General features: G+C 40.3%; 1 protein-coding gene across 2 annotated transcripts; it reads right to left on the reverse strand.

The window, feature by feature from the left end:
* Positions 1–4,174: 4,174 nt before the first annotated feature.
* Positions 4,175–23,049, reverse strand: LOC100334219 (interferon-induced very large GTPase 1). 2 transcript variants are annotated; one of them, XM_073943934.1, is made up of 8 exons: positions 22,932–23,049; positions 22,712–22,795; positions 20,457–20,573; positions 19,874–19,909; positions 19,101–19,676; positions 18,419–19,030; positions 10,817–13,047; positions 4,175–9,031 (listed from the first exon to the last, which is right to left on the reverse strand). In XM_073943934.1, exons 3-8 carry the CDS (start codon positions 20,464–20,466, stop codon positions 4,307–4,309), a joined length of 8,190 nt encoding a protein of 2,729 aa, XP_073800035.1. In that variant the 5' UTR covers positions 20,467–20,573; positions 22,712–22,795; positions 22,932–23,049; the 3' UTR covers positions 4,175–4,306. The 2 variants fall into 2 exon arrangements, with proteins under 2 accessions (XP_073800035.1, XP_073800034.1); XM_073943933.1 differs by lacking the exon at positions 22,712–22,795 and having other exon boundaries at positions 22,932–23,012.
* Positions 23,050–27,939: the final 4,890 nt, after the last annotated feature.

Here is a 27,939-nt window from a genome sequence, read left to right on the forward strand (position 1 = left end):
AACCCCCGCATCCAGAAACGCACAGTCGGAGCGCCATCCTGAAAAGGACGTGCTGCACGACTGTGTTGCTCTTTTAGGAAAGTTGCAACTATACGCACCGCTCTGGAGGACCGGACCCAAAGAACCGCAGGCAAGGGAGTAACCCAGCTCGACCGTCTGCCACCGCGAAGACCCACTCTGGACCGGGAGACACACTCGTTCGCTCTGAAGTGCTGATCAGCAAGAGGAACCCTCATCGACTCACTCAGAAAGGATCTGAAGCGAAAAGGATGGCGTCTGCTGGCTTCAGGTGTGCTTATATGCTGAGATAATTGCAGATGTCGCACACCTGCGCAAGCTTACGCTGCCAATTAATTTCATTCATTGGCCCGTTCAATACTCTCCAGATAAGCGGCTTCTGATCCGAATCCTCCCATTCATGGCACTGAAGTTCCCCAACCGAAGGGGAACTATCGTTATACAATAACTTGCCTAATTACCCTAACCTGCCTAGTTACCCTAATTAACCTAGTTAAGCCTTTAAATGTCACTTTAAGCTGTGTAGAAGTGTCTTGAAAAATATCTAGTCAAATATTATTTTACTGTCATCATGGCAAAGATAAAATAAATCAGTTTTTAGAAATGAGTTATTAAAACTATTATAATGGGGGGCTAATAATTCTGACTTCAACTGTATTTCATGCTGTCTATAATGAGCATGGGTTAAATATTTGACTATAAATATATAAAACTATTATAATAGGGGGGCTAATAATTCTGACTTCAACTGTATTTCATGCTGTCTATAATGAGCATGGGTTAAATATTTGACTATAAATATATAAAACTATTATAATAGGGGGGCTAATAATTCTGACTTCAACTGTATTTCATGCTGTCTATAATGAGCATGGGTTAAATATTTGACTATAAATATATAAAACTATTATAATAGGGGGGCTAATAATTCTGACTTCAACTGTATTTCATGCTGTCTATAATGAGCATGGGTTAAATATTTGACTATAAATATATAAAACTATTATAATAGGGGGGCTAATAATTCTGACTTCAACTGTATTTCATGCTGTCTATAATGAGCATGGGTTAAATATTTGACTATAAATATATAAATCCTTTTTTATCTCAAATACTTTCAAATGTGTTCTGTTATGTCCTTCCAGTAAGACTTAATTATGTTCTTATATTCTTCTTTCATTGACTGCAATTTCCTCTCATCTTAGAGATGAACAGACTTGATGCAGTTTTCAATTTTATGTAAAAAATAACTTTTTAAGGTTTTGTTTGATAGACCATTATTGTTTGGAGTGCCATGCATTTTTAAATTGACATTTAACAGGGTCTAATTGTCATAAAGCCAGATCTACAAACTGTCTTTTGGATTTCAATACATTCCAGCAAGGATTTACTATAGACACAGTGAAACATTGGCACCAAAAAAATGTAATTAATGTATTAGATGTATTTAAAAAAAAAAACAAAAAAAAAACATGCAAGATAATTTACTGAGATTGGCTGTTGTCATTTTCTTTGTATTTGCATTTAAAATATGGTATAAGGATGGTATAAGGATTTTTCACAATAATGATTCAGGTTCCTTTATTTAAGTCAACATTTTACAACGTGTCACATAATTATAATTATATAGCAATTCAGGAACATTCATTTAGTCATTTTCCTTCCGTCACCACACGGACTCTTGCATACGCCCTTCCGGCCGCAACCCAAGTACTAGGAAATCAATTAAGGAATAGTTTTTGAAAAATAAACAAAAAGTCATGTAACAAAAAATACTAAAGTGTTTCTTCATCTGGTTTTCTATCCGCTTATTTCACACGGCTGCCATTTTAAAGAGCCAAATTGAGGCTGCGCTGGAAAGAAAACCAGAAGTATAGGACCAGCACTACAAGCCTCCAGCTGTAGCCGAGATTTCAAAATGCAGAAATGGTGTAAACATCACTTTAATATCATTTAGTACGTTTAATTTAAACAATTAAAAGCAATTTAGCATCAAACAACATCACAATATCTATGAGGGTGATAAGCTCAAGTGTCCTCCTAGGCTTCTGAGTGCGATCATAAACAGCACTGATTTACCATAGTGTTCACCAGTGTTCATCAGTTTACAGCTCTTCACCCAGTGCTAACACAGATACACGGACACTGGATCACGAAGCAGCCGTGAAGATCAGTCGAGTCATCAAGCTGATTGCTCATCTGTGTTTGTACTTTGTAAACAGCGAAGGGTGAACTGATGACCTTCTCGGCCAATCACCGTAATTTCTTGTTGAGCACGTTAACACAATGGCAAATCAGCACTGTTTTAGGTAAGCTATCAACAGTGTCTTAAATGTTAACGGGAAATTGATGTTTTTTCTTTTAATTCAGTATTGTGACAAGTCTAATACAGTGAAAGAATCAGTTCATTAACTCCAGTTCGATAAAAAAAGAAGAAAATGTTAGCTAAACCGTGTGAAATCAGTCTATTCAGTATTCAGTTTCTATTTCTATTCAGTTTGTTGTTGTTTGTTTGTCAAAATGCTGGCCATTTTTTGTAGATGCTTTGCTCAATGCGCTGTTTCTGACATGATGTTTCTCTATGACAGCATTTCTGGAAAACACTGCAGTACTCTTCATATTACAGGATCATTGGCTTCTCCGTACTGTCTGTGTTGGTCAGTGACTGCTGTGTTTGCTCTATTGCAGACGGAAATAGGCTGAAGACGAATCGTTTATTCAGTAAAGCCTCCCAGAGATCTTTAACGTGAACCAAAATCATTTCATATTAGTTCGTGAATATTCTCACAGAAGTTTGGGCTTGGTGGAACCATTGGTGGATTGTCCTCCCAGAGCTGAGGGAAATACTTCACATCATTCATTCATTTTACTTCGGCTTAGTCCCTGGGCATTTTATATTTAGATTTATTTACCTGGGCACTTTGATTAAGTTCTGCTGTACAACCACAATCTCTCAGGTTTGGCAGTAGAAGGTCAAATCCTTGTGCTCTTTATCATCCCAACAGCACTGACAGAAGAGATCACTCAGAAGCTCCTGTGCTTATCAGCACCAGTTTATCATCAAATTAAGCCATGTTGCTGATCTCAGAAATTATTCCAGGAAGTTCTTGTCTTTTTATATCTTCTAGTAGGCTGAAATCACTAACATCCTTACATGTTTTCCAGAGAAGATCAGCATATCTTAGAGCTGCTAAGTGAAGCTGTCCAGCCAAAAGCAGTTGTTCTCAATCATCACTAACACACGAATGCTGTGATTTTTGGAATTAGGATTTTGTAAACTACCTGACAAAATTCTTGTCGTCGATCTTAGATGTAAGAGCAAAAAATAATAACTTGACTTCTAGTTGATCATTTTTAAAAGTGGCAGAAGTTTGAGTTTTCAGATGAATCATTGGTTGAACTGCATCCCAATCATCACAAATACTGCAGAAAACAAATCATGGTTTGGGGTTACATTCAGTATGGGGGTGTGTGAGAGATCTGCAGAGTGTATGGCAACCTCAGCAGCCTGAGGTATAAAGACATTTGTGCTGCCCATTACATTACAAACCACAGGAGAGGTGACAAGACTTTTGTCAGGTAGTGTATAAATCATGTAATCGTGAACATGCTCCTCTTCTGCCAGTGTTTCTCTAGATTTGATCAGTTTCTATTTAGTGATTCATGGTTTAATCTCACTTTATCTGCTAAATATCAGGCAGTTTTATTGCAGACACTCTGCTCAGTGGCTTCATTGAGTTTCTGATAGACAATCTCCCATGGACATGTTTGTTAAAATACCACAGTACTGTTTTCTCTTCTCATGATCAATGGCTCATCAAATTTATCATTTGTGTTTTGAAGGGAATAATTTTCTCATAAGTTCCACACAATGCTTTCATGTATTTAAAAACTTACTGTAAAGCGTCACTTCTTTGTTCTTCTCTAGACATTTGGGGTCGTAACACCTGTTTTCAAATGCAAGAAAGTTTATTGTCTGTTTATGCTGCACCACACATCAGCTTTTCTCAGTTGATTGTGTTAAGGCTGAGCTGGTGGCTGATGATCCGTACTAATTCTGGACTGGAGAAAAATGTATGCATGCTGTGGTTCTTCAAGTGCCAGTGTCACATTGGAAAACATTTACACTACATGAATTATCCACTTCCATTTCCAGAATGCACTACTGTCCTCCATCCACCACACAGAATGAGTTTCAGTTAAAACTAAAAGCATATATTTTAGATTGTTCTGTTATAAAATGAGTTTTAAAAGACTGGTTGCTCCACATCTGTTCTTATGTACATGCTTAATACTGAAAGTATTTATCCAGACTCTCAATAGCATGTTGTTTAGTGTGATTTTTCCATTCAGCTGGAATTTCACCATCACCCTGGAACTTTTTCTTGTAGTATTTTTCCAGTTCTTTCTGGAATCTGCACACAAACCACTTCCAGTAGGGCAGTTCAGATTGGTCAGGGGTGATGCTCCATGTTGCATAAACTCCTCCTGCTGTTCTGTATTTGTTGAAGGGAAACCACTCTTCTGAAACACAAAAGCTTTTAGTAGTTATCACTAAAGTTGTGCAAAAATCAGCACTGAGATCCTCTGTTTGATAGTTATGCATTCCATTAATTCCATCTATTCTGTGACAATGAGCACTGTGATCTCCAGCATGGCTTTCTATGGTGTTTGTGCAGATGACTCCACAGAACGGACACTGAGCCCAACAACACTGACATAAGTGATCAATCAGAAGCTCATCTGGCCTGAACCTGTAGTCCAGTTTTTCATTAAATTTGTCCATGTTGCAGATCTCTAAAGTTACTTGTGGAAGTTCTTGTCTGATCACATCTTCTAGGAGTCTGAAATCATCAACATCATCATATTTGACTCCACTGAGGTGTTCTTCAGAGAAGATCAGCTGATCTGAGAGCTGCTGTGTGAAACCTTTCAACCACAAACCAACATCTCCACTGTTGACTTGAACATGTTCAGTAGATTGATGTGCTGTGATCATGATCTTCTGTAGGAGGAGTTCAATGTTCTCCTTCATCTTGGGTAAAACACTGATGCTGAACTTATCTCTGATGTAGCAACTGACTTCATCTTTGATGAAACTCTTGAAGTGATCTCTGGGATTATGAATGTAATTCAAGTATTTGTCGAAGTCCTCCTCTTCTGCCAGTGTCTTCAGGATGTGTTTCTCTAATTTTGATCTGTTTCCATTCAGTGATTCACAGTTTGACCTCAGTTCATCTGTCAGATTTCTGGCGGTTTTCTTGTAGATGCTCTGCTTAATAGGCTCTTTGAGTTTCTGACAGATGATCTCGCCAAAAATGACAGCTGATGTTGCTCCTTGAATATGTTTCTTAAAAATACTATAGTACTCTTCTCTCTTCTTCTCAATATATATGACAGGATCATTGGCTTCCCTGAACAGTCTGTGTTGGTCTGTGAATGTCTTCTCTGATCTATTACAAATAGAAAGAACCAAATCCACAAAGAATTCCCTCTTGAACCGATATTTCTTGTGTACTTCCTCATGTTGTGTTAATCTTGCTCTGATGTAGTCTATGAATTGGTGAATGCAGCTGATGTTGTAGCCCATCTTTGAAATCTTAAATGACTCAATTATTTTGTCTGTCTGCTGAGCAAGATCTGTGACTAATGATCTTATCTGGGATTGATCCTCTCTTGATAGACTGTAGCCAAACGTCTCTTTGGCAAATTTAATTGCGTTTGTAAAAGCTTCTTTGATTCCACGGGGTTTTTTCATGTTTACGTAATCATCATAACTCTCTACCTTAAAAATATCCCTCTTCTCGTTCCAGTCAGCTACAGAAAAACTTCTATAAACGTCACTGAGTAGCTTTCTCATATCTCTCATTATGTCAATATCTTTTATTTTAGGAGTGTCTCTGATGATCTTTATCACACTCTGTTCCCAAAACATATCAAATTCTTTCTTCAGTTTTTCTTCATCATGTGTTTTGTCTTTAAGTTTTAATGCAAGTTCTTTACTCTTTTCATATAGAGTGTTTTCATGCCAGGTCCTCTGAGCATCAATCTTTTTCTTCAGGCCTCGCAGCTGAAGAATCTCATTTAATTTCCTCTTTGTTTCTCTCACAATGTTTTCCTGAAGATCTCTGATTTTGATTTGAAATGATGGCTTCCATTGAATCAGTATATCTGCGTCTGGGACATTCTCAAAAAATTCAGACATGGATTTTTCCACTTCATCACTTGTCGTCTTTAGTTCAAATTGAAGATGAGTTTCTTTAACCTCATGGATGTCCTCATTTTCTATTTTGTTGAGCAGTTTGTTTTCAGTTTCCAGCATAGCACTGTGAAGCTTCCAGGACCATTTGCTATATTTGGTTTCCAGTTTCCTGTAGGCTAAAATCTCACTGGAATTTCTGAAGCTAAAGACAAATCGTTCATTCAGTAAAGCCTCCCAGGTATCTTTAATTTGGTATTTTAAGTCTTTAAGCTTTATTCCTTGTGATTTGGAGGCATGAGATGTAATGGATTTCTTGAGCTCTTGTACATTGTCACAGTAGTTTGGGTTTGGTGGAGCCATTGGTGGACTGCCCTCCCAGAGCTGAGCAACATACTTTACATCCTTCTGAACATCAAATCTAATGACTTCATTGAAACACTCTGCATCATAAACCTCATCTTCAGCAGCAAGTTTTGTCATCTCATCCAGAGTCTGCTGTAGTTTTCTCCTTCCCTCCATGTTTTTCTCTCCAGCTGTGATGTCTGAAATGTTTTGATGCACAAACACACAACTGGGATTCAGTCTGACCTTTTTCATCCTCATGAAGGCTTGAACCACAATCTGAAGAATGTCCTGCATCTCAGATGAGTTTTCTCCAAAGATGTTAATCAGTGTCAGATTAGCAAGACCAACAACAAATGTGGCCAATTCATTGTCATGATGTCTGGTTGATCTTCCAGACAGTTCTAGAGCATGAAGGCCCTCAGTATCAACAACCAGAATATAGTCACAGTTCATCTGTGTTTTCATCTCCTCAGACACTTTGACCAGCTGCATGAAAGCTCCTTTAGTTGTCCTTCCAGCCCCAACAGCAAACTGAAGTCCAAACATGGCGTTCAGCATGGTGGATTTCCCCGAGTTCATAGTTCCTAAAACTGACAGCACAAAGACTCTGGTCTGGTCTCCCAGTTTCTGGATGAGTTGATCAAGAACTGCAGAGATCCACACCAGAGAAACATGAGCAGCATCTCCATCCATCAGCTCCAGTGGAAACCCAGAGATCATCATCTCTGCTGCGAGACTCGGGAGAGAAGAGAAGTGAACCGGCAGATCTTTCTTGTTCTCCTTCACAAATGAACATGATTCATAGATCTGACCGATCTCCCTCATGATGTGCTCCAGACCAAAAGCTGCCCCTTGAAGATCCTCAGATATTCTCTCAAGTTCTGCTTGTTTAGTTTTGAGTTGTTCAGGTTTATTGTTGTCCTTCTGGTCTTTCAGTTTCACAATCATTGACCATGTTTTATTACACTTGTCATGTAGGTCAGAAAGGTCATCTGAGATATGTTCATCCAGGAGAATGCTTAGCCATTTAAGGATAAACACCTGCTCAAGTTCAGCATGTAAACACATTTTTTTAATAAAGTGCTTTATGAACTCACTGATGTCAGATGCATGCTGCTGTTTACGAATGTTCATCATTTCTGTTTTGTTGCTGCTTATTACTCTGACTGGTTCATCTCCCCGAGGTCGATGCAGTTCTTTGTTCTTCTGGCTCCACTGATGCCACAGTTTCCCCTGATGAGGCAGAAATGATTCTTTTATTTCTGTCAGTTTTTTCTTCTCCAGTAAACTGATCATCTGCTGTGCTGCTGCTCTTCCTCTCCTGCAGCCTTCATCATCTTCCTCATCTACTCTGATGTCTGGGTGTTTAAATGCATCAAGTCTGAATGTGGAAGAAGATTCTGAGAGACAATCACTTATGGCTCTTCTGAGTTCTTCAGATACTTCTGCCTGACTTCTGTCTTTCAGACCAATCTTGTATTTCCCCTTCTGTATTTCAATTATAGGAGATTCATCCTCAGTAAAAAGGCAAATAAGTGGATTTTTGTTCCTGTACAGGATTTGGATCATTTCTGCATGTCTGTAATTTCTGTTGAGCCTTGGAAGAAGAAAAACATTGACTGAGGCCATCTCAGTGAGGATCTTCCACTGTTTTTCATTATAGCCTGCATTCCCATGTAGATTACAGAACGCAACACAGTTATTGAATTTATCAGTGTCTTTCCCAGAAGGGCAGAACCAGGCGATCTCCACCACTCCATCCATCAGGACTCTGGATCTGCTGCTGCCTGGGCAGTTCCTGTGGAAGAACGTGTTGTGTTTGTCATTGATCAGACTGTTCATCAGCTCAGACTTGGATGAAGACACAGAGCCAAACCTGAAGAAAAACACAATTGGAGTTTGTGCCTTGTAGATGGGCTGGGTTTGACTGATGGTTTCATTGTTTGCATTTTTGATGTTCCAGCTCTTGTTGATTTGTCTGAATGTCCAGAGAGGAAACTCAATCTGTTGAGTTTCTGGATTAGGAACAAGGAGAGGCAGAGCGAACTGACACTGGGACAGTTTAGTGACCATCAGCTGCTTCAGGAAACCATCAGCACACTGAAACACGGCCATCTGAACATCCATCGGGTGAATGAGGTCAGATTGGGTTGTTGAATCAGAGATGTTTCTAAAGTCAACATCAAAAATATCATATTCATCTTCAGATGAGTCAATGACTCTTAGCTGGTTGGTTGAATTAGTTTGAATGTATCTTGCTCTGTAGTTCATCATCAGTATTTTCTGTATGAAGGTCTGAACCAGCTCCTCTTCAGCACAAGACTCATGTGTCAGTAATGAATGTTCATATATTTGATGAACATCTGCAGCTCTCAGCTTCTCAGTTCTGTGAAGGTGAAGTCGTTGAAACAGTTGCTGAATCCTTTCTGCTCGGACTTCTACAGTTTCAATGGCCTCTTTTTCTGCCTGTTTAAACAACAAAGAAAGTCATATAAATCATACTTTTAATAATATAAAGGCAATGATATGTTTTATTTTCAGTTTTCAAAACAGATTAAAACAGCTCTAATGTATTTAGTTCTATCTATCATTTTAAAACTAAGAAAGAAAAAATCCACTTAGATTTATTATTTTTTAAATTCAATATAGATTATTCCCACCGTGCAATTTTGTGTTTTACAGAAATCTAGCAGACATCTAGCTGGCACGAAATTAAGAATTATTTTTTATGAAATTTTCTTGTCGGCTTAGTCCCTTTATTAATCCGGGGTCGCCACAGTGGAATGAACCGCCAACTTATCCAGTACATTTTTACGCAGTGGATGCCCTTCCAACCCATCTCTGGGAAACATCCACACACACTCATTCACACACACACACACACTCATGATTTAGATGAGAAGTTACAATTAGTGGTAAAGTGGGTACAGAATAATAAGATGATTTTAAATTTGACAAAAACCAAAAGTATTGTGTTTGGATCAAACTTTCAATTCAAATGTAAACCACAGTTAAATTAGTCTGTAATGAGTGTACATATTGAACAGGTAGAGGAAATTAGGCTTCTTGGAGTTCTTCTTGATAGTAGGTTAAAGTGGTCTAAACAGATCGATAAAATGGTAACAGTTATCGGCAGAGGTTTATCCATTATTAAAAGATGTCTGAAAATTTTACCACAGTACTGAATCTCTCAAATTGTTCAGGTAATTGTTCTTTCTTATTTAGATTACTGTCCAGTGGTATGGTCGAGTGCATCAAGTAAAGACTTAGATAAATTACAGTTAGTCTAGAATTGAGGTGCACGACTCATTTTACACTGCAATGGAAGAGTTAATATTGTAAAATTGCATAACTTTAGGTTGGTTATTGGTGAAGGATAGGGTAATTGTTTCTCTGCTGTGTTTCTTAAGAAATATATCTGTCACAAGAGTTTTAAGTGTATTGTACTGTCAGCTTTTGTATAGTAATGCTAGTCATCATTTTAACACCAGGCATACATCCAAAGGAAATGTTTTGCTTCCCGTTTCAAAAACGAATGCAAAGCAACGGACTGTAATGTATCGAGGAATGGAATTAACATGGAATTAATTGCCATCAGACATTACATACTTTGTAACAAGTAAAATGAGGTTTAAAATTTTGTTTAAGAAATATTTAATGGCACAATATTAAGTGGATTGTTGATCTGGATGTATAATTTTCGTATTTAAATGTTTTTAATTGGTCTTGTTGTTATGTATTAATGTAATTTTGTTTTGTGTTCGATGGACCCCAGGAAGAATAGCCACTACCTTGGTAGTGGCTAATGGAGATCCTGATAAATAAATAAATAAATAAATAAATAAATAAAAATCTAGACACAGGCTGTTTTCGTAATCACCTACTACTCAGTAGGTACTGAATTTGAATTTAAACTACTTTTAGAAAAGTGTGTTTTATACAGTATGAATGTGAGCTGTATGAACTGAACTTGGACGTACTACATTCACTCTTTTGTCATCACATGTCGTTGATTCACGTCATTATTCTTTAGCGGTGTATTATGGGATAGCGTAGCACTTATTGGATGCGCACTTCCTAATCTTGCCAGAAGTAGTAGGTCATCTAGGTACCTCTCACTTACTGTTTTCCAATTCTATGAATTCGGACACTACTCAGCTCGCATTCTGTTTTTAGCGTACTATATAGTATGGAAGTATGCCATTTCTGACGCAGCCACAGATTAACATGAAAATGAATCTGAACACTCACCTGTTGTTCAGAGCTGATTTTCATCTCTTCTTTCTCTTTTTCATATTCCTCTCTCCACTGCACTCGTTTTATTACCAATTCCTTTTCATGCTTTTCTTCAAGGACCTTTACTGTTTCTTCATGATTCCTTTGTTGTTCTTCTCTCGTGCTACTTTCTTCTTTCAGTCTCTTCTCTAACTCCTGCAGTTGTTCTACTTTCTCTTTTTCGATTGTCTCCTTTTGTCTGATTATTTCCTCCATTTCACTCTTGAGTGTCTGAATCTGTTTATCTGAAATCTGTTTTCTTTTTTCCTCTTCTTCTTTCTGTTGTTTCTCCCACTCCTCTCGTTCTCTCTTCATCTCTTTCTCTTGCTGCTCTCTCTGTTTCAGTTGTGTTATATATTGTTCTTCTTTTTCTGTATATTCAATTCTTCTCTTCCTTTCAGAGTCTAGAATATTCATCAGTCTGGCTATTTCTGTGTCATATTTTGCCTGAAGTGTTTCATTTTCTGCTTTTATCTTCTGTTTTTCTTTCCTAATTTCTTCCAGGTCATGTTTAAATGTTTCTCTGTCTCTTTTCATCTCCTCTTTTATCTCTCTTTCATTTGCTTCCTTTTCTTTTATTTGTGTTTTATATTCCTCTTTTCTTTTCTCTGCTTTGTTCATCATTCTGTCCATTTCTGTCTCATAATCCTTTTTAAGTTTCTCTATTTCATGTCTAAATGTCTCTCGTTCACTCTTTATCTGGTCTTGTATCTCTCTCTGATGTTTCTCTTGTTCTCTTATTTCACTCTGAAGTTCTTCTCGTCTCTGTCTCTCTCTGTCTTGATTCTGACTTTCTTCCTCGATTATCATCTTTAGTCTTTTTCTCTCTTCTTCATGTCTCTTCATCAGCTCTTCACTTTCTCGGTATACTTCCTCCATCTTTATCCTCATTTTCTCTTTTCCGTCTTCATTTCTCTTCATCAGTTCTTCTCTTTCTCTGTTCAGGGTTTCCGCCAATATCTCCATTTTGTTTTCTTCTTCTTCAAGTTTAGACTGAAGCTCTTCATTCTCTCTTTTCGTTTTATCACTTTCTTGTTTTAGTTTCTCAAATTCACTTGCAATTTTCAGTTCCCTCTCTCTTATTTTCTTCTCCTCTTCTTCTCTTTTCATCTTCTCCTCTAGTTTCAGTTTCTCCCATTCCTCTTGATTTTTCTTCAAATTTTCCTGGACTTCTCTCTCCTTCTCCTTTAATTGTGCTTTGTATTGTTGTTCTCTCTTTTCAAACTCTTCTTCTCTTCTCTTACGGTAGTTGTCATGATTCTGTCTTTCATTTTCTATGCTGTTCTTCAATAGATCTATTTCTTTTTGAAGTTTCTCTTTTTCTTTTCTAATTTCCTCTATTTCTTGTTTAGATGTCTCTCGTTCTCTCTTCATCTCATCTCGTGTCTCTCTCTGTTGTTTCTCTTGTTCTCTTATTTCTCTTTTCAGTTCCTCTTCTCTTATCTTTCTCTCTTTCTCCTGATTCTGTTGTTCTTCCTTCATCATCATCTTAATTCTTTCTTTCTCTTCTTCTAGTTTCTTCATCTCTTCTTCAGTTTCTCTGACTCTGTCCATCAGGATCTTCATCTGTTGTTCTTGCTTTTTTCTCTCCATCTCTCTGAACATCTTACATGAGTAGAAACTTCCTCCATTTGCCTTCACCATGTTGTCTATCTTCTCCAGTAGATCAGCCACTTGTGTTCGGTCTTCAGTCTGATTATTGTTGAACACATGGAATCTGTGTCCACAAGCTTCGATCAAACTAATTAAAGGAGATCCAGGTTTCCCCAAACACTGATCAATGGTTTTATTTTTCAGATCATCTCCTCTGGTGAAGAGCACCATGGTGTACATTAAAGAGTTTTCCCCAAATGTCTCTTGGATGATCTCCACTGATTTAGCCTCTTCTTGAGTGAATCTCTGTCCTAAATTGAGCACGATGATGAACACGTGTGGTCCAGGCAGAATCATGGAGATGCAGTTGCTGATTTCTTTCTGGATTTCTTCATTAGTGAGTTCAGTATCAAACAGCCCTGGAGTATCGATTACAGTAATGTGTCGACCATTGATTTCTCGAGTTTCGCTTTGACTCTCTTGAGTAACAGACTCTTGAGATAATTCTGCTTTAAATGCATTTCCTCCCAAAATTGTGTTTCCTGTCGCACTTTTCCCAACTCCAGTTTTTCCCAGCAGGACAATCCTCAGTTCATCCTCATTATCTGTTAAACCTTTAAAAGAGAAAATACATCAGCTGTTAAAATACATAAAGCTTCTGGAGTTTATCATATTTTTCGAGTCTGTCAGCATTGCATTGGCTCCATAATAAACATTGTATACATTGAATACCTACAAAGCTCTGGCTTAGCTATCCAGTATTTGAGAGAGCTCTTAATGTATTACAGCTCCTCGTGTCCACTACGCTCAATTCTGGACAACTGATTATTTCTAGAATATCAACATCAACTGTAGGTGGTAGATCCTTTTCATATCTGCCTAAACCTAAACTCTGGAACAGACTTCCTAGCACAGTTCAAGAGACAGACACACTGTACTTTTAAAGTAGACTATAGACACATCTATTTTGCATTAGCATACACGTAAATCACAAACCCACAAACGTTTGAAATCCAAATCCTCTAAAGAATTGTTAGGCTGCATAAATTAGGGCAACCAGAGCTCAGAACATTTTCCCAAAAGCATTATAATCTGAATTGCATCTAATCTTATGCTAATCTTTGTTTCTCTTTATCCTGAGGTCTACAAGTTTGTCAATCTGATCTTTATCCTAAACAGATTGTTGTTGTGGTCGAGAGAATGAGACTGGTTCCTGTAAAGACAAGCTTATCCATGATGGGGACTTGTCGTTCCCCTTCGGTTGGGGAACTTCAGTGCCATAGAGTGGATGAATTGAATCCATGAATGGGAGATTCGGATCAGAAGCTGCTTGTCTGGAGAGTATTGAACGGGCCAATGAATGAAAATTAATTGGCAGCGTAAGCTTGCGCAGGTGTGCTGCATCGGCAATTATCCCAGCATATAAGCACACCTGAAGCCAGCAAACGCCATCCTTTTCGCTTCAGATCCTTTCTGAGTGAGTCGATGATGGTTCCTCTTGCTCTTCAGCACTTCAGAGCGAACGAGTGTGTCTCCCGGTCCAGAGTGGGTCTTCGCGGTGGCAGACGGTCGAGCTGGGTTTCTCCCTTGCCTGCGATTCTTTGGGTCCGGTCCTCCAGAGCGGTGCGTATTGTTGCAAACTTTCCTAAAAGAGCAACACAGTCGTGCAGCACGTCCTTTTCAGGATGGCGCTCCGACTGTGCGTTTCTGGATGCGGGGTTTTCCTGGCTCCGGATGATGGACACGATCACTGCATTGCATGTTTGGGGGTCCAGCATGTTAATGCGGTGCTCGCGGGCGGTTCATGTCGTCATTGCGATGCCATGACCATTGCACAGCTAAGATCGCGGCTTACTTTCGTAAGAGAGCGAGCCACCCCAGTTGCCTCCTGTTCTAAAAAAGCAGCGGGCGCTCGGGCAGATCTGAGGGTTCCAGCGGGAGATAATCCGCCGCCCACGGGCTCGCCGACCTCTCGCTCCTCACGGCGCTCCATCCAAGCTTCGGGTAGTGGGAGTGATCTGTCTAACCAGATGGTAGCTCTCACACTCGCTGACACCAGAGATCAGATGTCCTCCGCGGCATCGGAGGGTGGGCTTTCACTGTCCGGCGAAGATCCGGACCCGCTTGCCCCCTCCGGGCAGGTGAGCGCCGTCAAATCGGATCCTGAAGCGGACATGTTAGCCGTGCTTTCCCGGGCTGCTTCGGCCGTGGGGTTGGTTCATCCCCCAGCTCCGCGGCCGGACCTACTAGATAGGTGCTACGTAGAGGACCAGAAGGCGAAGCCTTCAAAGCCTCTCGTCCCCTTCTTCCCGGAAGTGCACAGTAGGCTCACGCAGTCTTGGAGGGCACCTTTCTCTGCCCGTGCTGCGTGTACCTCCACCCTCACCGCCCTTGACGGCGGAGCTGCCAGGGGATATGAGGCGATCCCGTCAGTGGAGCACGCTATCGCGGTCAATCTTTGTCCACCTACCAGCGATACCAATCGCAGGCGCTGGCCGAGCTGCATGAGGGCGGGTCCAACCCAAGCTTATTACATGAGCTGCGCGCCGCGACCGACTATGCTCTTCGGACTACTAATTCCGCCGCGTGTGTGCTGGGGAGGACGATGTCCACACTTGTGGTTCAGGAACGCCACCTCTGGCTAAACCTGGACGATATGCACGATGTTGACAAAGTTCGCTTTCTTGACTCACCCAGGAATTCAAGGCGTTGAAAGAGCAGTCGGATGCGATGGGCAATGTCATCTAACGGCGTGGCCGTAAGCCCGCTCCGCCCGCCGAGCCATCCACCTCCACTGCTCCTCGCCGAGGGCGCCCGCCAACGAGTGCTGCCCCGCCCCCGCCTGCGCCTCCGGCCAAGCGGGCGCGGCGTACACCTCGAAAGCAGGCGGCCCCCCCTGCCTAGGGCGCCGTTAAGTCCGGTAAACGGACCGCGAAGCGTCCCTGAGACAGGCCATCCGGAGAAGAGGAAACTTGCTCTTTCCCCGCTGGAGGGCGGGGCCCCGATAACAACGGTACTTTTCAGTGCCACCAAAACATCAATAAAAGAGCACTTTTCCCCTTCCCCGGATGTGACAGCACGAATTCTGCCAGTCCGGGACGCGCTGCCTTCCGGCTCTGAGATTCTACGTGCTTCGCCAGTGGCTCACGAGCGCTGGGGGGACGGTCTCCCTTCCCTCAGCCCTCCAGCCCCCTCTCCGGAGTCAGGGTGCGGAGCCAGAGCGAATCGCTCTCCTCCAGCTCTTCTGCGGGACCCTCGTGCTTCCCGGATCAGCACACCCACTCCGCGCTGCCCCACCGCTGGTACGTCAGCGATTGTAGCGATGACTCCATTAGCGAGGGCTCTGCCTGCCTGGTTTGCGCGGGCCAGCCCCTCGCGGTGGCTCATACGCACAATCAGACTCGGTTACGCGATTCAGTTCGCGAAATGGCCCCCCAAGTTCACGGGCGTGTATTTCTCCAGGGTCAACCCCCTGTCCGCCCCTGTCTTGCGAGAGGAGATTGCTGCCCTCCTGGCGAAGGGTGCAATCGAGCCGGTTCCTCCAGCCGAGATGGAGAGCGGGTTTTACAGCCCATACTTCATCGTACCCAAAAAGAGTGGTGGGTCACGACCAATCCTAGATCTGCGCGTTTTGAACCGCTGTCTGCACAGGCTGCCGTTCAGAATGCTCACGCAGAGGCGCATTCTCCAATGCGTTCGGAAGTGCCATACTCCGTCGCCATAATGACTGTCCCTTAGCTGTTTGAAAGTCTCTTCAGCTTAAAAGGGCCAGTGTAAGCCAGAGTGATTTCCGTCAGTCACCATAAGTTATGTCATACTGACATTTTACGGTGTCTATGGAAAGCGCAACAGCCACTAAATAAGTTTGGGGTGATGTTGACAAGAGTTTGGAATTAGCAGAGAAGCACCAAAGATGCAACCATCCAACATCCCCTCAGGCATAGAATTATCAAATTTAATTGTCAAGTCCTTAAAATAGGAGGACACCACAGAGTCCACACACAACACATAAGGGAAAAATAGTGTGTTCATATATGGCCAAGTCTTATAAGGGAACCCCTACATATTGGCTAAAAAATATGGATATCTATCAAAGTATCATAGGTTTACCATAAGGGGAACTGTTTAAAAGGAGAACAAATTCACACAGTTGGTTACCCATCTCCAGAAAAGTTTGTTAAATCTAACACGTTTTAGGTGTCACCCAGCTAACAACTCTACAAATCTCTTAAAGATAAGCTATGTGCTAACTCACATGAGATTTCCCCCCAAACACACAAAGTTCTGGAAAACAACTTTGGGTTGACCAATGTGGTGCAAACAGCAAGACCTATTCCATGTCTTCCTTGACCTTGCAGTGTCAGTGCAAGTGGAATCACAGAACGGGGATGTATATGTGCACAGTTTTTGGGGCCAACAATGTGTCAGTGCATCCCTACCAAGGGAAGCCTCTGTACAGAAGTAAAACATCTGCCAATGGTTTGTTTTAAAAGAGGTAACCTGGTCGACATGCAGCTCTTTGAACAAATATTAAATCAGCTGAATGTCCAAAGAGTGAAGTCTCCTTTCTCCGAGGAGTGTGAGGAGCCTTCAGAGCAGAGCAGTCTCACTCACACTGCTGTATAATTGAGCTTGCCTGGGATGTGAATGGCCCTCAACACTATAAACTGTGTGTGACAACAGAGGAGCATATGGCAAGCTGAGAAATGCAACATGAGCATACAGCCCCTGGTGGTTGATCTATGCTATCCTTGCTGTATTGCCTGTCCTGACTTACACCAACCTGACCAACAGTCCTGCTAATAGGTCCAGTTCAGAACATGAGGCCCACTTTGCATGCCCATTGAAATTGGTTGAAATCTGCAAGATTTCTGTTAAGTGATCTACCCTGAATCAAAGACATCTTCATGCAAAATCGTCCCACATAGACGTGAAAATCCATCATGTTTGCAACTGTGATCTGAATGTTTGTACTTATCAGGATCACCTTACGCTCACTGGTCACTTTAATAGGTACACCTTATTAGTACCGGGTTGTACCCTATTTTGCATTCAGAACTACCTGAGATGATTCACGCTGTGTGACTTGGCATGTTATCCTGCAGGAAGTAGCCATCAGAAGATGGGTACACTGTGGTCATAAAGGGATTGACATGGTCAGCAACAATAATCGTTGTGTAAGTTGTGGCAGTGATGCTTAATTGGTACTAATGGGCCCAAAGTGTGTCAAGGAAATCTCCCCCACATCATTACACCACCACCAGCCTGAATCATTGATACAATGCAGTATGAATCCATGTATTCATGTTGTTGACGCCAAATTCTGACCCTACCATCCGAAATCGAGACTCATCAAACCAGGCAACGTTTTTCTAATTTTCAATTGTTTTGGCGAGCCTGTGTGAAATGCAGCCTCAGATTGCACATGTTGTGCATTCAGAGATGCTCTTCTGCAGACCTCAGTTGTAACAAGTGGTTATTTGGGTTTCTGTTGCCTTTCAGCTGGAACCAGTCTGGCCATTCTCCTCTGACCTCTGGCATCAACAAGGCATTTGCGCCCACAGAACTGCCACTCACTGAATATTTTCTCTTTTTCGGACTATTCTCTGTAAACCCTAGATATGGTTGTGCATGAAAATCCCAGTAGATTAGCAGTTTCTGAAATACTAAGACCATGCAATTTTCAAAGTCTCTTAAATTACCTTTTCTGATCATCTTGACCATTTCTACATGCCTAAAAAAATTAATTGATTGAATATGCAATGTAGTCCAGACCTTCTGTTATCAGACTGAAAATCTAGCTGCACAAGTGTAAAGAAAACATGATTTTGACATTTTTCTATGTACTGTTGTAGTTCTGACTGTCCACAATGATCTACTCTAATAAATCTACTCTGGAGAAAACAACACAACACTTAACTTCAGACCTTTAGTTTTTTTTTTTTTTAAAGCTTACATCCTGGAATGTTGAATGAATGTCATTACCTTGTGACAGTAGATTTGTCTCTAATGATTGAAGTTTCTTCTCCATCTCTTCATATTTCATCAGTTTTTTCGCCTGTGCCTCCAGAAATGTCTCTGTAGAGAAAAAGGCTCCTCTGTTTTCTTTCAGCATGTTCTCAATGTCCTCCATCAATGTAAAGACTTGTGTTTTGGGACTAAAGATATGATGTCGACATCCAAAGCTCTGAATGACAGCCTGTGTTTCTTCATTGAGTTCTGTTGTCTGATGCTCTGAACTCTGCATGATGAGGATCATGAGGTGTTTGTTGACTCTGGAGCTGAATATTGTCTGGATCTCTTCTATTTCTGCTTTGTCTTCATTATTGAGTGGAGCATCCGGAATAATGAGGAGGAAAGCATGAACTCCAGGATGACAGAGAGACACACATCGGAGAGTCTGACACATCACTTCCTCTGAGAGCTCAGTGTTGAACATGGCTGGAAGCTCCAGCACATTTATCTGATGACCATGTAGAACTACGTCTGTCCTCCGATTCTCTGATATTCTGTGTGTATGTTGCAGGATCAGCTCTGAGATGAAGGATTTCAGGGAGCCGTCGCTCCCACACACCATCACATTCAGCTTCTCATGCGCTAAAAGTAGAGGAAAACGATTAAACAGTGTACATCTATCACTAGAAACAACAGTTATGGTCAAACTTACGTGTTTGTGTGTCCTGTTTCTCCGCTGTGACACATTTAGAAGCTCCATATTGAGCACAAATCAGGTGTCGTCCCTCATTGCTCTTCTCAATGTCCTCAAAGGCCTCCAGAAGATCATCAGCAGAGCTGCTTCTCTGAAGACTGAAGTGTCTGTTTGAGCACGTCTGGATGATTTTCTGCAGGATCTCATTAGGTTCAGTGGACTCTTGTGTGCTGAGCACCATGGTGTGTTGAAAAAGGCGCTCAGAGAAAGAGTCCTGCAGCTTCTCCACACGCTCTTGATCTTCTGCTGAGCACTGCTGATGTTGGAGGAGCAGAACCACCACATGAGGTCCTGGATCAGACAGACTCACACACTCTCTGACCGTCTGTGTGATCTGATCATCTGAGATGTTTGTGTGGAGCAGCTGAGGACTGTTGATGAGCGTCACATATCTGTCCTTCAGTCTTCCTCCCACTCTCTCCACAACACCTGGAGGAGCTTCACTGTCAAACGCTGATCGGCCCAAGATGAAGTTTCCCACCTCGCTGTTTTCTGACACGCTTTTCCCCAGAAGAACAATCCTCAGATCACTCACTGAAACATACAATACACAGTCTTAGGAAGAAAACTAGCATGAGTGGTTTGTTTATTTTCCACTAGCATTAACAACTGATAATATTCTTTACTGTATGCAACAAACTAGTTTAACAAAATTTTATTTACAATTTTATCTCTTCTGAATGAGAAAGGGTTGCACAAAAACAATGTGTTAAATAATGTTTTTAACATACTGTTAGGGCGATCAAGATCTGGGCTGCTTCTGCCCACTGCAAAAACACAGAAAAGAAATTTGTTAGTGCATCTTTAGACTTATGTGCATTATATTGGTGGTTTCACGCTACAGTTTAGTATGGCTCACTCTCTTATGGGGGGGGGGGGGTGTTCCACTATATACAATTTCTAGTTCCTGGTGCTGTGTACAGTACCACCTCAAGATTTTTTATGCTGCCATGTACCTGAAAATATTTCACATTAATTTGTTTGGGTAATTTGCCACATAAATAAAACATGAAATGGGCAGAAAGTACCAACATGGTTTTGTGCATGTAAAAAAAAATAAGCTTGAGGTCCAAGGTAAGGATTTGGTAATTTTGTTACCAAAACGTGACGTGTAATAATGCAAATGCTGTGCCTGGCCAGAGAGAATCAACACTAAAAAATTTTTTTCAAATAATATTACACACTCCCACAGTTTCCAAATTTCTTCTGGCGTAGAGGTAGGCAGAAGGGTGAGGGTATAAAATAAAATCGGGCTTGGACCTTAATCAACCAATCAATCAGGCTCCTCAAAACTCATGCTCTCCTCGTTCTTACCCCTGATCATCTTGTCTGACTCCTGGCATCTATTTATGCTCCTGTAAAAGATTCATCAGTCCTGACTGAGACTGTTGATTTCTCCAGGCTGCTGTATGTGGTGTGGTTCTACATCTGCTGTGAATCAACAAACACACTGATCAAAAACAATTCCGTTTAAAGGTTATTGCACAATGAATTTGCTGTTTCTGCACCAAAAAGGCCTTTTGAGAGGTGTTTTGACAATACAGGGTTGCTGTACAAATAAAAGGCAAAATCCAAAACGGCGTCAGAGAAACTAATCTTCTTGGTCTTGCAACACAAAGACCTTTAGCTCAAATAAAATGACATTTTTAAAAGTACTTTATGTAACCCCGCATGTAATACACCACCCAACCCAAAATGGCAACTCTCTGCATGGGAGTAGGTTGCTCTAATAAGGAGGCTAAAGACTATGACCTCTAGAGTTTGTCGCTAGAGCACTGTTTTGGGTTCAGAGGAGTGAGATTAACCTGCACAGCACTTCTCTACCTGACCTCTGTTACACTTTTTTTGTTACTAAAAGTGTCTGCGTTACTTATAACACCCAACACTGACTACTAGTATACTCATTCACTTGCAGTTCAAAATAAAATCGTAATTGTGGACTATTTGTTTATAACTGTTAAACCTATAGTGCACTTTAAAGTATACTGTATATACTAAAAAGTGTGCTGATTTACTCCCATGCAGTATTCAAGTAGTACACTTACTAGTAGATAGTAAACTTACTGCATAAAATATACTTAAAATGATGATCTGTGATTGGTCGACTTGATATGTGTGATGAGTGTGGGTGGGGCTCAGAGCTGTGGGGGCAGAGCAATGTTGCTGGTTCCTGTCTCTTTCTTTCTTGAATGAGTGAGTTTGAGCTATTTCTACTGTAGCAACGTATACATTAAAGATGTGGATAAACACACACAAAAAATAGGCAAAGAAACTCAACGGAACACAGAAAAGATATATTAATTTATGGAGATTAAATTACGTCCCATAAGCTGCAAATTAGTTATTTATTTATTTATTTGCAGTTTTAGTTTTTGCAAATCCACCAAAGGGTACTATGTACCCTTTTCAGAGCTCAAATTTTTCTTGCGAGTGCCATTCGTGCTTGCTGTTCTCACGTAAATCCACCAGAGGCCGCTGTCAACTGACTGCTTAACTGACTGCTTAACTGACTCACCAATCGACCGATCCCCCCATCCTCCCCCTTCCCCAAACCAGGTGTTTTAAAAGCAATCCAGAAAAAGAAAAGCCCCCTAATTTTTACTACGCTTTCAGATTTTATCACATTCTCACCATTATTTACTTGTTTAATTTATTTTTTGGCTTTTGTTTTTGTCTTACCGGACTCGACCCCATCATTGAGATCAACTTCGCTAAGCATCTGAAGTCTGTTGACATACATGTCGAGCTACCAGACAAACTGGTAACTGGAAAAGCTGTCCACATGGAGGTAAGCGCTCAGCAGCTAGCGTTAAACGGAACAACAACATACTGCCCCATAACGTTAATTTTAAAGGTAAAACTTTACAATAAGGTTCATTAGTTAATGCATTTACTAACATGAACTAATCATGAACAACACATGAATAGCATTTATTAATCATAATTGAACATTTACTAATGCATTATTAACATCCAAGTCCATGCTTGTTAACATTAGTTAATGCACCATGAGCTAACATGAACTAACAATGAACTACTGAATTTTCAGTAACTAACGTTAACTAACATGAACAATTACAGTAGTAAATGTATTGTTTATTGTTTGTTCATGTTAGTAAATGCATTAATTAACATTAACTACTGAACCATCCGTAGCTCTAGCTACGTAATTTGCGATCTCCAGAAATGTATTTAGGGCTACGTTTTCAGAATGAGCCTGTGTTGCAGAAACCGCACTGCCAACTGGTGTTTCAATAGTATTATTTCAGAGCAGCACAGACAGAATGAAAAAGTAGAAATGCTCACAACTAATAGGGCATGGTATTAATTTTTTATATATCTAAACAAGTTAGCTAGACACTGCATTTTGAATCAAACATTACAAATAAATAATCCATCAAAATTATGCAAGTATGTTTAACTGTGATACTGAGCTAAATCAAACAGTTAATTATTAAGCGAAGAAGACAATAAACACCATAGTAATGAAGCCACATGTAAAGTTAAACAAACATGACAGTTGATGAATTAAAGAGTTAAATGAAGAAATCAACAAACCAAACACTTACATATATCTCTTCTCATTTTCTTCACATTACAATATCAACATTCATTTTCTCAAGCGCTGACTTGTTTTTTACCCAGATTTGTTTCTAAGACAAAAAGGGAATGCCCAGATATCACTGCAGCTCATACTGTTACTTATATTACATAATAACATAGCTTTATTTTGTATTGCATTTAATATAACAAACACAAAGATGAAGTGCATAATATTTATGAAAATACCTGGATCTCGAGGTAGCAACCTTCTAATATGTGTGTGTTGCCAAAGTAAAAGCAGGAAGAAATCTGTATATGGGCAGAGTCAGTGATGTTACAGAGATAAAACCTGTTACTTTGTGTGATCAGGAGGAGAAAGTTCAGTTCACAGTCTGCATGAGGCATAATGGCAAAGAAAACAACAGCTCAGCTATAAAATGTTGAGAAAGAGTCATAAAACACCTGCAGCAGTCCAGCAATCATTTATTCACACACTTAGTCTATTTTTTTCTTTGCTGGATACTGTGAACAGGTTGATTAACTGTCATTACTGTGATTAATGTAAAATAGTAATGATATCATAAGAAACACTACAGTGTAAAACATTCAGCATTTCCATTAGATAAGTACAAATTAAATAAATACAAACATTTAGTTGCAAAATGCATCAAAAAACTGTCCTGAAATATATTTTATTTAGTTAGAAGATGGATCGAAGAGACACTGGCATCTCAGTGAGCAATGTTTGACATTGGAGATAAGGAGAATGTTTTGTAGAAAGCTGCGAATGTTTTCCCATTTCCCCTTCCCATTTTGTTTTAAAAGTGCAGTGTTTACATGTATTTAAATTATTTTACATTATAAAAATGTGAATTAATGGTGACAGTAAGCACACTGCATATACTGCATCTGAATGTTACATGTACTGCAGATGAAGAAGGTGTGGAATGAAGTTAACTTGTTAAAGGTTCGGTAACAGAACCATGCTTTACTTTGTCTCCTTAACCAATTACCCACTCCCTAAAAACTTATTTAAGGCAGACCAGGGGCCTCATGTACGAAGACTTTGGACATTGCGTACACACAAAGCTGTTAATGTGTGTACCCAGAAAAAAATTCAGATGTATGAAACACTGCTTACGCCGAATCTCACACATATTCTTTGCACATCCGAATGAACGTAATACTAAGCGCAACATGCATAAGCACAAAATCCCTCCCCGCCTCCTCCCCCGTATGAATATGCTGATGACTCTACTTTGGCAAAACCCAACGAAAAAGCAAAGGCAAAAGCAAGCAAAAAGAGAAACTTTGAACAGAATGTGAATTGGAGGTGCTGCTTTCAGAGGTAGACAAGAGAAAAGCGGTGTTATTTGCAAGTTTGTTCTCCGGAATTAACAACAAAAGAAAAAAATAGAGTGGGAGAGTTTAACTGATGCGAATAACACAGTTGGGTCTGAACATCGCACTGAGTGAATTAAAAAGAGAAATAGTGTGATTTATAGGTGTAAAAGGTTGCAGTTTTTTTAACAGTCTCAGTGGCGCAGCTCGTAAAACGCATGTCAACATGTTTTGACACGTTCAAGCATGAACTCGGTTCGAAACCAGCGTCTGATGAACTCTTTCTTCTTTTTTCCCCGCTACATATCAGATTTTGCCAACTATTTATCACGAGAAAGACAAGTAGGAATCATTAATAAGTCTGTGCATCATATTTTATTTGCACATTTATTGAATGGAAATGTTTCTGATTCACACATGCAAATTCATCTTCAGATAGTGTCTTTATTGCAATGTGCGTGCAGTAGGGTTGGGCATCTAAGCTATAATGCCGATCCGATACGCATCTCGATACAAAGAATACGATCCGATATATTAGCGATACATTTGTGACATATTGCGATGCGACACGATACGATTTACACCCATATCACGATACAATGCGATAATTCAGCACTAACTAATTAGATCAAGTTTATGAGATTATGTGAAAGAGGATGCTGTGCCATTGAATGAGTTTGATTATTTATTAACCAAGCAAAACCAAGACTTTTTTTACAAACTGGCTTTTCTCTCAGAGCCACAGTGTCAGTTTACAGTAGAGGGCCATTTTAGAACATATAGCACATATTATTTAAGTATTTTCAAGATAAACAGAATGTATAAGTGCAATATATATTAAAATATATATATTTGCACTCTTTCAACATAAAGGATTATCATTGCACAACAAGAATTGTGATTTAACTTTTCAACTATGAAAACAAGTTTTACAAAGATATATTTTGCCACTGAATATTCAAAACTTAAGGTCGTGAACTAGCAGTGTTATGCTGCTTTGAAACATCACTGTCACTGTAAACAACAGGCTAATAAAAATATAACAAACCAGTAATCTTTTTGCTGTGAGGTGGTCAAACTACCCACTGTGCCACCGTGACGCCCATTATTTTTATCATTATTATTATTAATATTATTATTATTATTATAATTAAATAAAAATTAACAGAAGGAGGTGTTCAAAACCTTCGTTCTCCGTGACACTAGGCTGAATATCTTTGCAGATGAACAGGGCCGGCACGTCCATAGAGGCGACCTAGGCGGCCGCCTAGGGCGGCAGTATAGAGAGGGCGGCGTCCGCAACACCCCCCCTTACCACCCGCATCCTCAGTTATGTCAGCGCCCGCTTGTCCTCAGTTATATCCGCGCATAGGGCGGAAGAATAGAGGTCCGCGACACACGCGCGTCCTCAGTTATATCCGCGCATAGGGCGGCAGAACAGAGGTCCGCGACTCCGGCGCGTCCTCAGTTATATCCGCGCATATGGCGGCAGAATAGAGGTCCACTGGAAGATGCTTTCACAACAACACAGTGGCGCCGCTTCAAGTGAGATTTCAGATTAGTCGTACTGCCCGTGTATTTTACAGATGCGCGGCACACTTTTGCAAATTGCATCTGTCCTGTCATGTCGTCCATCCTTAAATCCATAATGTTGCCATACTTTAGATTTAAAACTCAGTGGGGAATAAAATGTTTGTTTTGCTTCTCGCGCTTTCTGAGGGCGCACCACTAGCTTCATCCGCACACCTGATACAGTTGTAGTGTAAGTGTACACATCCGCAAATCCGTTGCTAAGGCTTACTTTAAGTAGGTCGATTAAATTATGCGCCAAAAACAGGTTGACAACACCTGTTAATAAATAAAAAATACATTCTATATTAAAAATATAAGCTGTATCTTGGAAAAACCGATGCATCTCGCAAAAACCGATGCATCTCGATTTGCTTCCAAAATTTCATTCATCCTCTGCTGCTCTACCGATGCACTCGCATCGTGCACGCGCATGACCGCGTATCGATACATATCGGTTAATCTTCCCATCCCTAGCGTGCAGTAGATAGCTCAGATTACATTGGGAAAACAGGCGACCGCTGCAAATTGCGCTTTAATATTTAGCTGGTCAACTGTATGGTATGGAAACCTTATATACCTGCTAGATGAACCCGTCTCATACAGCTGCCATTGCACGGCTCACACACTTTGTAGAGAGGAATTTAACACAACTGCCTCTAGGAGTCGCCAATGGAAATAAAACAGACACGCACAAAAAATGTGCGTACGCCAGCCAGAAAGCTGCCGTGGAGCTGCGCACATTCCCACGTTCAGTTCATTGTTAGTAAATCCAAACGCGAGCGATTCTGAGCGTGAAACCTGGGGTCCGTTCTTCGTACGTGGATTACTCAGTTAGCTGGATTTAGATATTGACGATTTGACACGATCCAGGATCGTTTCGTTCTTCAAAGCTGATCCGAGAGTTGTTGTCATAGCAACAGTTCTGCTAGCTTAAACCTGATCGGGAGCAGGTTCAATTCATATAAACAGGATTAGATCGGGTCAGTTCAAGCAAAGGTAATACAGAAAGTGTTCCTAATTCTGATATTTTCTTACAGTAGTAGTTATATACACTTGGGAAAATGGTACATATTTTTTAACTATATATATATAAAGTTATAGTCATTAGTAAAATAAATAAAGTTATATATATATTAATAAAATGTATGCAATCTGCACCTTCGAAATGAAAGTACAAAGACTGCCACCTGGTGGTGCAAAGAGAAAACTTATTGATATGAACTTTTTAGATCGCTTTAGTACAAATTGTGTATGATAGAAATGCACAATATGTGACTTTTTTTTAAAGCAATAATACATTTATGCAGTCATAAACATGTTTTGATAGTTAATATGCCGGTGATTTGATGCTTCACAAAAGTTGCAGACGCCTTTACCAATATGAAAATGCTTTTGGAAACAACCAGTTATTCTTTACACCGATTAAAAAACGGCTACTATAATAAAGAAAATCTTTTCTAAATGTGGAACTAAATACATTGATTTGCATTGAAATACATGATGAATACTCTTGACACATGAAAGTGTAAAGCCTGCAGCTCACAACAAATGTGGAAGGTTCTTGCATGTCATATTTAACAAACCGCTTACTGCTAATTTGATGTAATTTTGCTCACATGGATAATTGAATATTAATCAGATGATGTCATTACGCTGCTGTGCCGTCAGCCAATCGTTGCATTGCTGATCATGATTTCGAGGATCGACAGATCTGTCCTTCACAACACACGCAGCGGTCTCAGATCAGTTTATCCAGACATTCTAATCTGATTCGCGAACTTGTTTGTAGAACCAAATTAGCCAGAGATCAGTTATCAAGATTAAGAGATCTGGGATCTGCCAAATAATCTTAGATCATTTAAGCGAGGTACGAAGAACGGACCCCTGGCGTATGCAAAGTTTTTGTGCGTACACAGCGTTGATACATGAGGCCCCAGCCCTATAGCACTGTTCTTCTCCTTCTCTTAAAACCATCCTCCCTCCCTTTATTTCCTTGCTTCCAATTAACAATCCTTATAACCCTCTCTTCCCTCCTAGGTTGAATTGGGGAACTTACCCACCTGTTTTCTTTTTATCCTCCTACTTCCCTTCCCCTTCGTCCCACTGTTCCCCTACCATCTCTTTCATCCCTACAACAAAGTCTAGCTCAAAGTCCATGCTGGTAAAACAGGTATTGTTCATACAAGGCCTATAGCTGTTAACTACTCTCACTAGTTGGTTAGCAGCACAATAGCAGTAGATTTAACAGGTAATGATCCTGGTTGCATTGTCAAATTTGTTGTGTTTGAGACATTCACATTGCCATAGTAAAACATCACATTCAGAAATCAGAAATGATTGT

Source organism: Danio rerio, chromosome 3 (genome assembly GCF_049306965.1).
Source record: "Danio rerio strain Tuebingen ecotype United States chromosome 3, GRCz12tu, whole genome shotgun sequence".
Taxonomy (NCBI): domain Eukaryota; kingdom Metazoa; phylum Chordata; class Actinopteri; order Cypriniformes; family Danionidae; genus Danio; species Danio rerio.